This window comes from Paramisgurnus dabryanus, chromosome 7, assembly GCF_030506205.2.
Source record: "Paramisgurnus dabryanus chromosome 7, PD_genome_1.1, whole genome shotgun sequence".
In the NCBI taxonomy this organism is placed as follows: Eukaryota; Metazoa; Chordata; class Actinopteri; order Cypriniformes; family Cobitidae; genus Paramisgurnus; species Paramisgurnus dabryanus.
The window spans coordinates 13,740,227-13,754,635 of record NC_133343.1 but is presented as its reverse complement, the minus strand read 5'-3'; the positions used below and the strand labels follow the sequence as shown (position 1 = coordinate 13,754,635).

At 36.8% G+C, this 14,409-nt stretch overlaps 1 protein-coding gene across 1 annotated transcript in view; it reads left to right on the top strand.

The window, feature by feature from the left end:
* The window catches only part of evpla (envoplakin a), a 207,533-nt gene that overhangs the window by 36,855 nt on the left and 156,269 nt on the right, over positions 1 to 14,409 (top strand). The window contains exons 5-7 of the mRNA XM_065239961.2: positions 8,206 to 8,337; positions 8,461 to 8,502; positions 9,066 to 9,227. Of these exons, the coding sequence (XP_065096033.1) occupies positions 8,206 to 8,337; positions 8,461 to 8,502; positions 9,066 to 9,227 (336 nt within the window). The remainder of the gene's footprint in view (positions 1 to 8,205; positions 8,338 to 8,460; positions 8,503 to 9,065; positions 9,228 to 14,409) is intronic.

The window sequence follows — 14,409 nt, the reverse complement described above, 5'->3', positions numbered from 1 at the left end:
GACAGATGCCACACCACTTGGGAGAGACCTCTAAACGCACGGATTTGATGTTATTTTCTTGTACACACTGTTGTCTGTCACTCAAATAAGATCTTATCCGGTTTTGGGTGTGTTCAGAGAGACTATATTGATTTAATTTACTATAGAGTATCTGGTGATTAACAGTATCAAAAGCTTTGCTCAGATCAAGGAAGACCACTCCCACCACTCTTCCTTGATCTGAGCAAAGCTTTTGATACTGTTAATCACCAGATACTCTATAGTATTGTTTTCCAAGAGATAGCAACATGCAAAGTCTGTAAAGTATTTATGTCTGAAGTCGAATTGCATTGGATTTAAAAAAGCTTGTGATTCAAATGGGTGGTAAGTTGCTCTGCTACAGTCTCCTCCAGTACTTTTGACACAACTGGGAGAATACTTATTGGACGGTAATTGTTCATGTCTTGTTTATGTGCAGATTTAAATATAGGGGTAACAATTGCAGATTTTAAAGCTGCTGGAAAAATACCCTCACTAATCAATTGATTGATCATTTTTGTCAACGGATCCGAGAGGATGTCTTTGTGTTGTTTCAGAAAAGAAGTATCAAGTCCATAAATATCTTAAGCTTTGCTGCCATTTAGCACCGTGATTATTTTTTCAATTCAGTTTTAGTTATTAGACTAAGATTAAAATCAGATTTGTCATTGATTATAAGAGGAGGATGAACAATTTGAAGATTCTGAAGAGGTCTGAACAATGTTTAAAAAATATTCATAAAAATTTGTTGCTATTACAAAAGAGTCGTAATCTTTCCATTAATATTGAGACAAATATTCTCACATTTTGACTTTTACACTCTTTGAACAGTCGCGGAGACGACTATATTTATTTTTGCTTGCTTGTGTTCTCGTGATCACCACTTAATTTTCTAGTAATCTCAAGATAACAACAGTTGTTTTCTCGTGATCTTAACAACAGTTGTTTTCTCGTGATCTCGACATTACAAACTTGTATTCTTGTGATTAAAGCTTACTCAATAAAACGTGTTGTTTTGTTTGTAGACAGCAAAATAATATTTTGCTTAATTAGAATGGATGAACAAATGAGATTTTACTTGGATCAGGGATTCGCTCAAGATGAAATAGATTTGTCAATAATTGACAATTTGATAGTGTTGAATTTAGGGACTGTCTAAAGTAACTAATATATAAGTTTCTACTTTAACATGCATTTAAATTAAATGTCTTAAAGTCAACAATCAGTCACAAAACCAACTGTAAAGTGTTGATGTGGTTGTCAACTAATGCACACTTTTTAGATTTTTGATGTTTATTAAAATAAACTGTTAAATACTATTAAATATAGAAACGTATACATTATTACTTTATAGATGGTCCCTAAATTCACGAACATCAAACATCCAACTTCATTAATTTATTAGGTTTATCGGCAATAGCTACACGTGTGGTAACGGCAAAGACCCCAACTCATATGCATCAGCAGTCCATTTCAAGATAAACGAAATATTATGGACAGGAAGTTACATTATGGCATTTGGTTTATCATGTCAGGATAACGAGAAAACAACTTTTGTTATCTCGAGATCATGAGAGAATTAAGTCGTGATCATGGGAAAACAACTTTTGTTATGTTGAGATCATGAAAAAATTAATCGTGATAACAAGAAAACAAGCAAAAAATAATAATAATATGGATGACCTGTTGGCTTCCGTAGCCTATGTTTTTTAAATTCTGTCGGTAATGATTTGCTCTCGGTCTTCTAAAAGTGCTTACAAGTAAGTACTGACAAAATATACACATTTTTTGAATTACAGTGATTGTCCAATCAAAGTAATGTACCTGATGAGATCTATTATAAATAACACCAAATTTGCTGTTGCTGGCACACTTTGTAGACAGAAACTAAAAAACAATATTTTCACAAAAAAAGAAGACAGAGTTGAAAGAGAGGCTGCAAAGGCAGTTCAACATTGCAAACATGAATTCAAAGCTTCAGCACGTAAATCATATAGAATATTAAAGGGGACAGAAAATGAAAAACCATTTTTACCTTGTCTTTGTTGAATAATGGTAGTCTACCTAAACATCTCAGTCTCATAGTAATTCCTCTTTTAGAAATGTCAGCCAGAAAACAGACCAATCTGAAAAACTGATGCTTATGACATCACAGGCATTTAACTGCCCCTCCAATTTAAAATAATTTGCTACATTTTTTTAGTGGCAGCTAGGGGTTGAACCAACTAGTCGACTAGTCGACCTTAATGCAATGTCGTGACGCTTTAAGCCTGAGGTCGACTAGTCGCTTTGATCACACAGACAGTGGACTAAACGCTACTACAGCTAGTCATCTCTTTCTTTCCAAGATCTTTTTGTGTGAAGTGAAAAAATCCCTCACACTCAGTTTTTCATAACTGGCCTGTTTGTACTTAATAAACCAATAAAAAACATTTGGCGTGAGGTCACTGTATTTGGTTTAGCACGCTCACAAGGTTTGCGAAAAGTAAATGCTACAGGCTATTTTTAAAAATAAATTAATAATAGATAAATTCCTTTATTCGAATAGTAAATAAAATACAGCAATAAAATAATTAAAGTCTCTCCTGGTTGTGTTCCAAATTATTAACATTTATGTCTTTTAGGCTAACAGAAAAGTGCAGAGTAAGATTTGTTTCTGTAAATCCTCAGACATTATTTTTACCACTTAATTAAGTTTTGCTTTGTAGAAAGCATTTCTTTTAAGTCAATTTTGTTTTGTATAAATTGTATCTTAATTTTAATAAATGTTTCATCAACCAATTGCATGTATTTAATAAATAAAAAGCAAATATAGCAGAGAATATAATAACCGGTCCGTGCATGAAGGCGCCGGCACGGCGCGTTCACTTGCATTGCATTGTTAACTAGAACGCACCTCATCATAAATGAATAAAACGTAGGCCTATATGCCTCATACATAAGCATTAAATATATTTGCTGTATTTCTAGAGCAGACAAGGGCTTTCAGACCTGCCTTAGCCGGTGCGTCTTTTACGCATTCTGAAGGTGCCCGTTTTATCGTGTTGCAGTCTATTAGGCAACTTTTCGCATAAGATGGGTTTAGATTTGGAAATACATGACATCTACATTTCAGTGGTAACAGATAAGGTGATGATGATCATCCTCTGTCTTTATTATTGTTAGCAGCACTACCTCAAACTAAAGCGCAGTCTCTTTGGAGCTGTCATTTTCTTAAATGAGCCGCGGCAATTTTCAAATGAGCTTCACAAACGACCTTGTACCTAAACTATTTCGAAACTAAGCAGCCATTTGTCCTCCGATTCGGCGCCGCGTTTGTGGGACTCATTTTCCGCGCTGTAGGGGATTTAAAAAAGTGTTTGTGTGTGTGTGTGTGAGCCGGAGCGCAGAGAGATGCGACAGAGTTGCGAAATTGCAGGCGCGGCTCGAAATGGCTGTTATTTCAAACAGTGTAGCATATTTTAAACCAGCTAATGAGGCTCGTGGCCGGTCAAGAAAATTTTTAATTTTCGCCATCCCTAGTTAACATTAAGTTGCAACATAGGAGCTGTATAATTTTAGCATTGTTATGCCGACATGCATCGATTAAAAAATGCTTTAAAACTGGACTTATTGTTGCATTGTTACGTTAAGTTACAACATATGAGCTGTATAGTTTTTTTAATTTAAGTTGCAACATAAGCTGTATAATCAGCATCTGTATTAATGTTCTGCTAATAAATTGTGGCATGTTGCAAAGCAGTCCCATCTCTTGTGTTTTGTATGATTGACATCAACGACTAGTCGACGTTGACTCGACTTTGATGTCATAACAGTCGACTTTAAATAATTTGTGGCAGCAAAGTCAGCCAATCAGTAATGAGATTGCAAGTTAAGCCATTAGGGGGAGCCAAATAGGTGTAAAACCACTTGTTTAAAATCCCCCACCATAATAGAGCTATCTGAGAGAGGTTTTTAGGAAGCTTCTAAGGCATTACAGACCCACAATTTTTTTTTGTCTACATGTCACATCACAGAACAAGGATAAATACTCCGTTCAATCATTCTATGTCACCTTTAAGCAGTTTTGTCACACTTAAATTCTATTCTTGTTATTAAGTATATTTTCCATTATAATCACTTCTCTTTTTCTGATACTAATCTATAACACATCATATTTATAATATTTTGTTAAAACCATATAAATTGTGCCCCCTTTTTGTTTTGGGCCACTGCCACTCAAAATGTCTGTGCACGGCCCTGGTTTTCCATATTATTGTACTATTGCCTTGTGCATTTCTAGTGATTTCAAGGAAAAAATTGGCTTTGGCCTTTCTTAGCTCGGCTGTAACTTTATTTCTTAGATTTGTAAAAGAAAATCGATCCGTTGTTAGTCCTGATTTTAAAAATGTTTTTAACGCCACATTTCGTTTTTTCATCATATCCCAAATAACTTTATTGAACCATGGCAAATTTCGTTTTGTATGTCGCTTACTTTGCTTAGTTTTGGTATATTTGGTTAAGATGTCATTTACAGCTAGCATAAGATCAGTTTTAGTTATTAGACTAAGATTAAAATCAGATTTGTCATTGATTATAAGAGGAGGATGAACAATTTTAAGATTCTGAACAGAGGTCTGAACAATGTTTAAAAAATATTCATAAAAATTTGTTGCTATTACAAAAGAGTCGTAATTTTACCATTAATATTGAGACAAATATTCTCACATTTTGACTTTTCATTTCCAATCAATTTATCAATGATTTTCCACAGGGCCATGCACAGGGGGGTGCCCTAAACTGCTGAGGTGCCCCTCTCACCCACCGCCAACCCCGGTCAAATTATGTTACCGCTCATCTAAAGATCAACTGTTTCTGGTAATCCACTTCGTGATTTCCAGCTCACTCCGCAGCATCTCTTACAATCTGTGTCCACTCTTTGAACAGTGGTGGAGACGACTATATTTATTTTTGCTTGTGTTCTCGTGATCACGACTTAATTTTCTAGTAATCTCAAGATAACAACAGTTGTTTTCTCGTGATCTCAACAACAGTTGTTTTCTCGTGAAGTAGAGAGCTACTAGGGTTTAATTGTGATCAGACATACCTGTAACTAGATTGTAAGTTTTAATTATTCTCTCAGGTTTATTTGTCAATATTAGATCTATTAAGGTCAAGTCCATTTGTCTTTTGCATTATTCTTTTGGCAAAGCATAGTCAAGAGGCTCCGTGTTTCACGAACCATCAGCGAATGCGTGTGTTCGTCAGGATGAAGTCGAATCTGGTTCACGTGGCTGCGTTTAGTTTGGTTGAGAGTAAAATATGTGTTCCTCTCATACTATTTGTAGGCGAATGCATGAACTCGAACTGATTTATAATATATATATATATATATATATATATATATATATATATATATATATATATATATATATATATATATATATATATATATATATATATATATATATATATATATATATTTAATTCGCACCCAACGCCGCACGCCGGAGAAGTGCTGTAAAAGTCTTATTTTGTTGATGCTAAAAACATGAACAATACAACACTGGACTACAACAAAAACCCATAGGTCAGTACTAAAAAGTGCACATGCAACCTAGTGCAAACAGTGCCAAACAGTTCCTGAAGATACAAAAGAACATCAGATGACATTTCCAAAGTCTTTATACAAGCAATGCTAAGAAACTTACATAAACTTCTTGTCGCTCATGTTACCATATAACTTTAAGTCCAAAATTTGTGAATATGTCTTTCCACTACACAATTTTGTACTGATGAGAGTGATGCAGACCTGTAAGAGAGTTATAAACAGCTGTTAGCATATAATGTCCACAGAAATACCACATAATCTGTAATGACAGATGGGTAAATATCACTGATAACACTAAATACTAGGGATGTAACGGTATCAAACATTCACGGTACGGTAGTATTTCGGTATGATGTCCACGGTACGGTCATTATTGAAACATTTACAGGAAGGAAAAACAAATGACTTGAAAAACTGCCATAAGTGTTTATTAAACAAGACTGAACATTACAGTGTACAAATTGTAGTGTAGTGTATTGTTTAAAATTTTCATAAAAAGGACAAAAATAATTAGACCATGTAATAAAATAAAAAAATTAAGTTTCAGTTTAGTTTGTCAACTTTACACAACTCCCAATCAGTCAGGTTTTAAGAATTGAGTCACTCCCTCAATTGAACTAGTTTTTATTTATTTATTATTATTTATGCTAATGTTGGTACTCAGTTGTGATTGTAGAATTAAGAAAACATGATGGGTTTTAAGATGGGTCAATTCCTGAAAACAAAAACAACCCAGTAAAAATGAAAATAGCCGCTTACTTATTGTAGCTGGACCTGGATCTGAGGTCAGCTCCCTTAATACAGGGCACGTTTCCCAATTGGAAGTCTGATTATAAATTTCATGGTATTGCGGTATCAAATTTTCCTGGTACCACCGTGGTCACATGATTCGGTAAAACGTTAGGTCTTCCGGGCAACACATGTAGTTTTTTTCCGGCCAAGTGGAGCGAGTGGAGGGATGCAGGAACTACAATTCGCATAATCCCATGTGTGCCACTCAAGTGGAGCGACAATGGCAGAAGCAAAAGAAACACACATTTAAATCTGATGTGTGGAAAAAGTTCACGTTCGCTATGACAAGAAACGAGAAAGGACAAAATGTGATGGACATACAAAAAAGAGTATGAGTAAATCCGTAAATGAGGAGAGTGTGTATGCCGTTTTTCAATTAAAAGGCAGCCTCCTTAGATCACATATGCAGGCTGCATCCGTCATTACATGCCTGGTGTATTTAAGTTAACTGAGTATTACATTCGCAAGTCATAAGCATGTTACACCAATATACGATTAAATAAGAATAATAGTCAACTTGAAAAATTTTAATATTCTAAAAATAAGCTGATCTTCATGACGTATGCAGCCTACAAATGCGACCTATGGAGGCTGCAGACTTCCGATTGGGAAATGTTCACTGGTTCACAAAATCGTTTCAATGCGTTTCCTTTATTAAGACATCTTATGTCATTGAGCATAAGCAAGTGTTCATTGAGCCGACATATCAGACAACAACTGTCGGAAAAGGCGGTTTTGTAAGCTGGAAATACAACAAATAAAGTTAAAACAGCCATAAAGTCCGTGGTCTCTTAATTCACCACTGTCATCGCGTCCTGAGACGCATGCGCGATCAGGGGAGGCTCGCGCTGTGGACGTTGATGTTGATCTGTTCTTTTTACAAATAAATAATATTTTATTATAAATAATGCTCACCTGCAAGTCATGATTTTAAAAAATGTGACCGAAAGCAAATGCTAATATGCCTAGATCTCTTATTATCAATAAAATATGAAAATCAAAATAATGGGTTATAATTGATTGTGAGAGAATTTTTATGTCCCTGTCTGTCAGAATGATGGACAATAAAAAAGTTTAATAAAACATGCGAGTTTAATAAAATATGCGAGTTTACATGCTTAATGGGTGTTTGGCAGCATTACCGTGCATACCCTGAGATGAAATCCCACAGGTGGCACGGTTCACAAAGCCCACGTTTCGGTTCATATCACGGTTTTAGGGTCACGGTTTTCAGACTATGAAATAAGCCTGTATATAATCCACACCCCGAATGTTAAAAAATAACACTGAATCAGTGAATTTTTTTGTATTCTTTATAGAAACTATCATGACACATCATAGACTTCAGTGTTACTTGTTTAACACCTGTGTTAATATCGAAGTGTGGATTAATATACACTATGCAGTGTTAATTTAACACTGGGAATTTTGGGGTGTGGTAATGTATTGCCAATGTATAACTTCTCGTTTTTTCTATTATCTTTTATTAACTCAGGGATTACTATACTTTAAGAGAATGGATTTCTGTTATCAACGACAACTTGGGGTTTGGGTCTGTGGGCTTTGAAATTTGTAACTTTGCCGATTGCTTACAAGTACAAACACACACTTACTGTACTCTCTGAAGGAAAGGTAAAATTAGGGAAAGCATAATAGGTGCTCTTTAAAACTTATAATCAGAAGTGGTTATATATGCAGTTTCTGCAAGCGGTGCTTTGATTAAAACTTATAGTAATAGAAAATAGTAAAGGCAAACTATGTTTATTAATCAGTATTTATGAATGAAACCTTTTAAAATATCACAGAAAGAGGCAAGCAGAGGGGAGTACGGCCCCACTTTGGCTGACCTGAAGAAGCAGATTGCAGCTCATAACATCCTTCATAAGGAAATCGAGTCTTACAACAACCAGCTGAGCCCTGGGTCCACCAGCTCTCAGGTAGACCTTTACAGTCTCTTTAATCAATTGGACAATTTTATGTTACCAAGTTACGCATTCTTCATTATTTCAGCCTATGCATGCACTTGTTCACTTAACGGACAATCTCTAATGTCATTCCAGGAGGAATATGCTGGTATTAAAAAGCAATACAGTAACCTACTGGTAAGAAATTAGTCACTGCACTGATTTGACTAATTAAATATGACTTTTAAAGTGTGCTTTATTATTAGCCGGATTGTACAGTGGTGCTTTACTCATTCCCTGCCAGCCTTTTTTTTTTTTTAAAGTTGCCCGCCAGCATTTTTTGTGATTTTCACGTTTCACAAAATCCCTTCTATAAATATATAAACAAACCCTCTGCTTTCAAACATACAAAATTGAGGGGAAAAATGTCATCATATTTTCATTTGTTTTCCTTTTATAACCTCTTAAATATGTGTAGGTTTCTTCAAAAACACAAATTTTTGAGCAAAAGGCTGCATACATACATGTTTAAAATGAATTAAATTTGTTTATCTAGTTTATCGCCATCTAGTGGATAGTGGATTACCGTACTGTAAAAACTCTTCAGAAAAACGTCATTGGCAGGAAATTTTTTTCTCTTAATTGACAAGAAAACTCGTCAATGGCGGGGAAGGAGTTAATATAAGCAATTTGACATGATTATTAGAGTTACATAAATTTCATAAAATGAGCATTTAATTATTATTGTCAATGCTTTACAGGATAATTCAAAATGGAGACGTCACTACTTGAACAGCCTGTATGACTACATGCAGGACTGTGAGAAGGAAGTAACATACATGAAGGATGAGCAGAACAAGATTATTAATCAGGACTGGAGTGATCAGATGGCTAACCATACTGATGTCCGCAGACAGTATGAGGTGAGCTGGTCTTAGTTACAACTTAATGAACTGAAATTAATTGAAAGACAAATATTACTTTAAATATATGCACTGTATGGGGTTGTAATATACCATTCTTCTGTCTTGTTCTCTACACTCTAACTTTTCTTTTTCTCTATTTTCTAACTACTAGTAACATTGCAGCAGTAAAGACAACAATAAAATTGTCTGAATTGATGAACCAGGCTGAGAAAAAATGAACAACAGTTGAAAGGCTGATTCACACTAATCCCTTTCACAAATACAGCCTTACTGTATTTGGTAATTTAGTGGTAAATTGCAGTTAACACGGTTATGTGCAGAACCTTTATGGTAAATTAGTGCTGCCAATTTACCAGTAAGAGAGGTTGTAAGAATACCAGTAATTTACCGGTAAGCGGTCTGTGTGAACAAAAAATATAGATTACCCATTTAGAACGGACAATGTCAGACCATGCTGACAGCTTCGTGGCAATCATAACGTTTTGATACAGATGACGCATTTACCCCTGCACTGTTTATGGATGTTTCCACACGCACACTACTTTAAAATTGAGCACACCTGAATTAAACGTCTACATTTCTTCACCAAAGTTGTTTAAAACAGCTTACCATCTATTTGTCGAATTGCCGATCTCCTTAGCACACTCTCTGTGAAGCCTAATGTGCAAACAGCACTGTTGCTTAAGATGCAGGTTCCGTTTGACGTCGCCTAACGCAAGTTGCTTGGTAAGGAGCAACTTCGCGACCGCCAGCGTTTGCCACAGAAGTGAAAACAACAAAATACAGACCGTGGATATGAAGTCATAACCCGCCATTTACAAATACAACACTGAGCTTGCCGCGCACCACAGGTAACTTCCCCTTTCTCTCAGAGTTTACCGTTTAAAAAAAAAAATTGTAAATTATGTGTAAATTATGTCTCACTGGGAAAAAAACGGACCACTATTTGTAATCAAGAATTTTCGCAGACCACCTCACATTATATACGCATTATAAAATATGTCTACACAAAGTCCTGAATTAATCTGCACATCTTAATAGTCTTACTAGCACTAAAACTATAACTGGTCATCACATCAGTGCAATAGGTTTCTTAAAAGAAAGTTTACTGCACAAAACGGCTGCCACATATTCATACACCAATCCATTTTGTACCGCACTGAACTTGAATGTCACGGCCGAGCGCCACTGGCCTATTTTAGTAATCACACAATAACTTGTCAATTTAATTTAAAATTTATATCATTATTCTTATATCAATATTATTTATATACATATTCTCAGTGTTGGGAAAGTTCACTTTCTACATGAACTAGTTCAGTTCACAGTTCACCAATTTTAAAATGAACTAGTTCAGTTCATAGTTCATATTTCAAAATTTTGAACTAGTTCACAGTTCCAAAAATGAACTAATTTATAGTTCTTTTTTTCCATACAATTTTATTTTAAATGATTGCCATTATAGCCCATATAGAACCACAGACAGCAATTATTTTATCAGTTTTAACACTGAAGCTAAATGCATCAGATTTCATCTTCATTTCCAACTTTAAATCCTTATCCAACCACGGTTTACATAAGCATTGACTGTCTTTTAATTTTTGTATTTGCTTCACATACCTTGAAAGGCTAGCCGGGTGGAGGTCGCACCACGGGCGAGAAGCGCTGCTGCGAGGCATTGCGTGTATGACAACTCGCAGGTATTGCACACCACACGTGCACGTTAAATAGCGTGAGCTTAGTCAGAAGCCGTTTCTCAATGTCAAGGATACTTCCTTGGCAGGACTAGTCCTTACAAGTCACTTCCTTCAGAGGCGAGGCGAGGCTCCTTTTAAGCATTCGGAGAACACGTTAAATGGAACAGGCTAGCAAGTGCACGTCATTAAGTCATTACGTGATTGAAAGGTGTGCTTTCGGTGCTGCGCGCAGAGGATTGTGGGTGATTTCAGCGCGTGAAGAGCGCGAAGGATACAAATTTGCATCCTTTCCTGTATATGGGATATTTGTCGAACGAAGGACTCAGTCCTTGGCTGAAATTTCGAGGATCCTCGACATTGGAACAGTCCTTCGACGGACGTCGATGACGTAGCATCCTCGAAATTCTAGCTTCCGAGGATCCTTCCTTGACATTGGGAAACGGCTAGAGTCTATTTCAAGATCCAGAATATGCGTTAGCAGCCTATGTTAATCGTTAACGATTTAAGACAAATATGATGTTATTTAATGTTAAACTATTTGAGTGGCGCGGCAGGAATTTCAGCAACGTCTGTGTTGTTTTGATGACGCATGCAGCGTGACTGGTGATTACTGACTGGTGGCGGTGTTGCCAGATTGGGTGTTTTTCCCGCTACACATTAAGGCCTGTTTACAGTGTGTTTTAGTCGGGTTTTCGCCTGGAAGAATATAGAAATCTGGCACCCTATTGTACCACGTTAAACTGAGAGAGCGTGCCGGTGTTCACAGGCACCAGAATGAACGAGTTCACAGTAACGTTCATCAGGCAGTAATACATTACGTTTAGTTCACATTCAACTTTTAATCAATGAACTCGTTCAGGCACAACACTGCATATTTTTAAATATACATATTCTTATTTTGCCTTTACACGGATCATCTGCAGTACCCTCACGGACCACAGTTTGGAAATGGCCGGTCTACGCTGCTTCTACTAAAGGCCTTGGGCGAGCAGGCATGAAGATTGCTAGATGGTCTGCACGCCCCTTATGTTTCAATTACAGTATGAAATACAAGCCTGGCAAAGACAATGTGACAGCTAATTGCCTGTCCAGACTTCCGTTTCCAGATTCTGAGCATAACCAAGAGCAGAAGCCTGAGTTGGTAGCTATAGTGTCTCCTGAATTTGCCGCTTTTACTTTACAGGAGCTTAAGTCTAAGTGTGATGCCTGTCGTATTCTTCAACAGGTTAAGGCTTGCATTGAAAAAGGGTGGCTTCGAAGCATGAAAAGCTCGGTTATTGCCCCTTACCATCGTCTTTGGAATGAGTTGTCTGTACATGCTGGCTACATAATTCGTGGCACACATCGAGTGATCATTCCAGAAGCTTTGCAATTAAAGTTCATCCAGCTGGCCCATGCCACTCATCATGGAATGATGCGCACAAAGCAGAGGTTGAGATATTTGTACTGCTGGCCTGGTATGGACTATCAAGTAGAAAATGCCATCAAATCCTGTTTCACCTGCCTCTAGCATGATAAAACTGCCAATACTCATGTAGCTCCACTCTGTCCTGTGCCGACTCCAACTACAGCTTGGAAAAAGCTGGCTATTAATATTGTTGGGCCCCTAAATAATGCTCCTCCAGGTTGTCACTTTGCTCTGACACTCATTGATTACTACAGTAAATGGCCCGAGATTGTGTTTGCCCCTGACATTACGTCTGCGACTGTTGGGAAGTTCTTGTCTGCTGTTTTCAGTCGTGAAGGGAATCCACTTCAACTTATAACTGACAATTCGTTTTGGTTGAGTTTGAGGCATTCCTTGCAGACAGAGATATTAAACACTACCATAGCTCTGTCTATTTAGCCTGGCTCCGCCCTCCTACGTGATTCCGGTTAATTTTCATTTCGCTTCAGTACAATGTCTGAGACTGCTGTGTATAGTTTCGTTTTTTCCTGCAAAAATCTGCAGGTCCAATCAGCAAACAGCCGGGGGTGGCTAACAACGCGGAGGTTGAGGTTGTGCGTCAGTTTGAGTTGTAGTTCAGTAATGGCAGTGGAGAAAGACGTGAGAAAAGCTATTCGGTACAAATAAAATGAATGTACGAGAGTCTGGTTGGACCAGGCTACTGTCTATTACCCACAGGCGAATGGTGAGATCGAACGCTTTAACAGGGTTTTTAAAGACTGTTTACAGACCGCTAGCATTGAGGGTAAAAAGTGGAAAGCTTTTGTGACCGAATTCCTACATACATACAGAGCAACTCCACATGCTGCGACAAAACTGTCACCTGCTGAGCTTCTGCATGGTCGACAAATTAAGACAAAATTGCATGTAGGTGGTATTCCATGTGTAGCCCCAACAAAGGATTAAAAGAACTTGAAAGAAATTATCCAACAATACCAGAACCAAATTTTTCACGCGGAAAAACTATTTATCATATATTTAATATGCTGCAGCGCCCAAAATGTATCTGGCTGCACCGCTCTCTCTATCAAGCCCGTCTCCCCTGGAGTTCTAGTCGAGCGTATCAGAATAGCCAATCAGAAAATAACACTGTTGTATCTGTGTAAGATTTAACGCAACAACCAATAAAAAAAGCATATCCTTGTTTGCTTTATTTATGCTGCCAATAATTTAAGACTGGTATTCTTACACAAACTAATTTGTTAAACACATTTAAATTATACATTAAACGTATTATGTGGTAACCTCCTGCTGTCATGCTTGAACAATTCAATTAAAAAGCCTGTCTCTTATAGACGCCTGTCTCTTTTAGACGCCTGGTGTGACGATGGGTTTGGGAAAATAAAAGCCCGGCTATTATTTGAAGTTTTATGGTATGTGGTATATTGAGATACAGGCATTAACAGTAGATGGCACTATAGTCTATCACCTACATAGAAGACACGAGGATGAGTTCAAATGAAGAAGTGTATGAGAAGTATATGTGAAGTATGTAAATAAACAGTATGTGAGCATGTTCAAGTGTCCACTTCCAAGGGTATGTCATCAGATCTGTTGATGACGTGCATTTGATATTGATGTGTGCCAAGACATTTTAGAAATCACGACCGGATGGCGGTTTACGGCCATGTCCTGAGTACAGTATGTATGCTATGTATAGTGACCCTATATATACACAGTTATTGTGACGCAAAATGAATTAAAACTTGAAATAAGGTTTTGGATATTGCCCATCTCCAAGTCATTCACTCCCTGTGCAACTTCATTCGCTTGGTCACACCACCAGGTGTCATTGTGGCCTCAAAGCTTCAGCACTGGCACTCAGAGATTTATTGCTAAGTCTGAGGTGAAACACGCTCCCCTCATTAGCATACAGACGAAGAAATGAATAAATAAATAAATGTATAAATAAATGTGGAAATAAATAAATATAGAAATATATAAATGTATAAATAAATACGTGTAGACATAAATACATATAAACATAAATAAATGTGAAAATAAATAAAAGTAAAAATAAATAAATGTATAAATA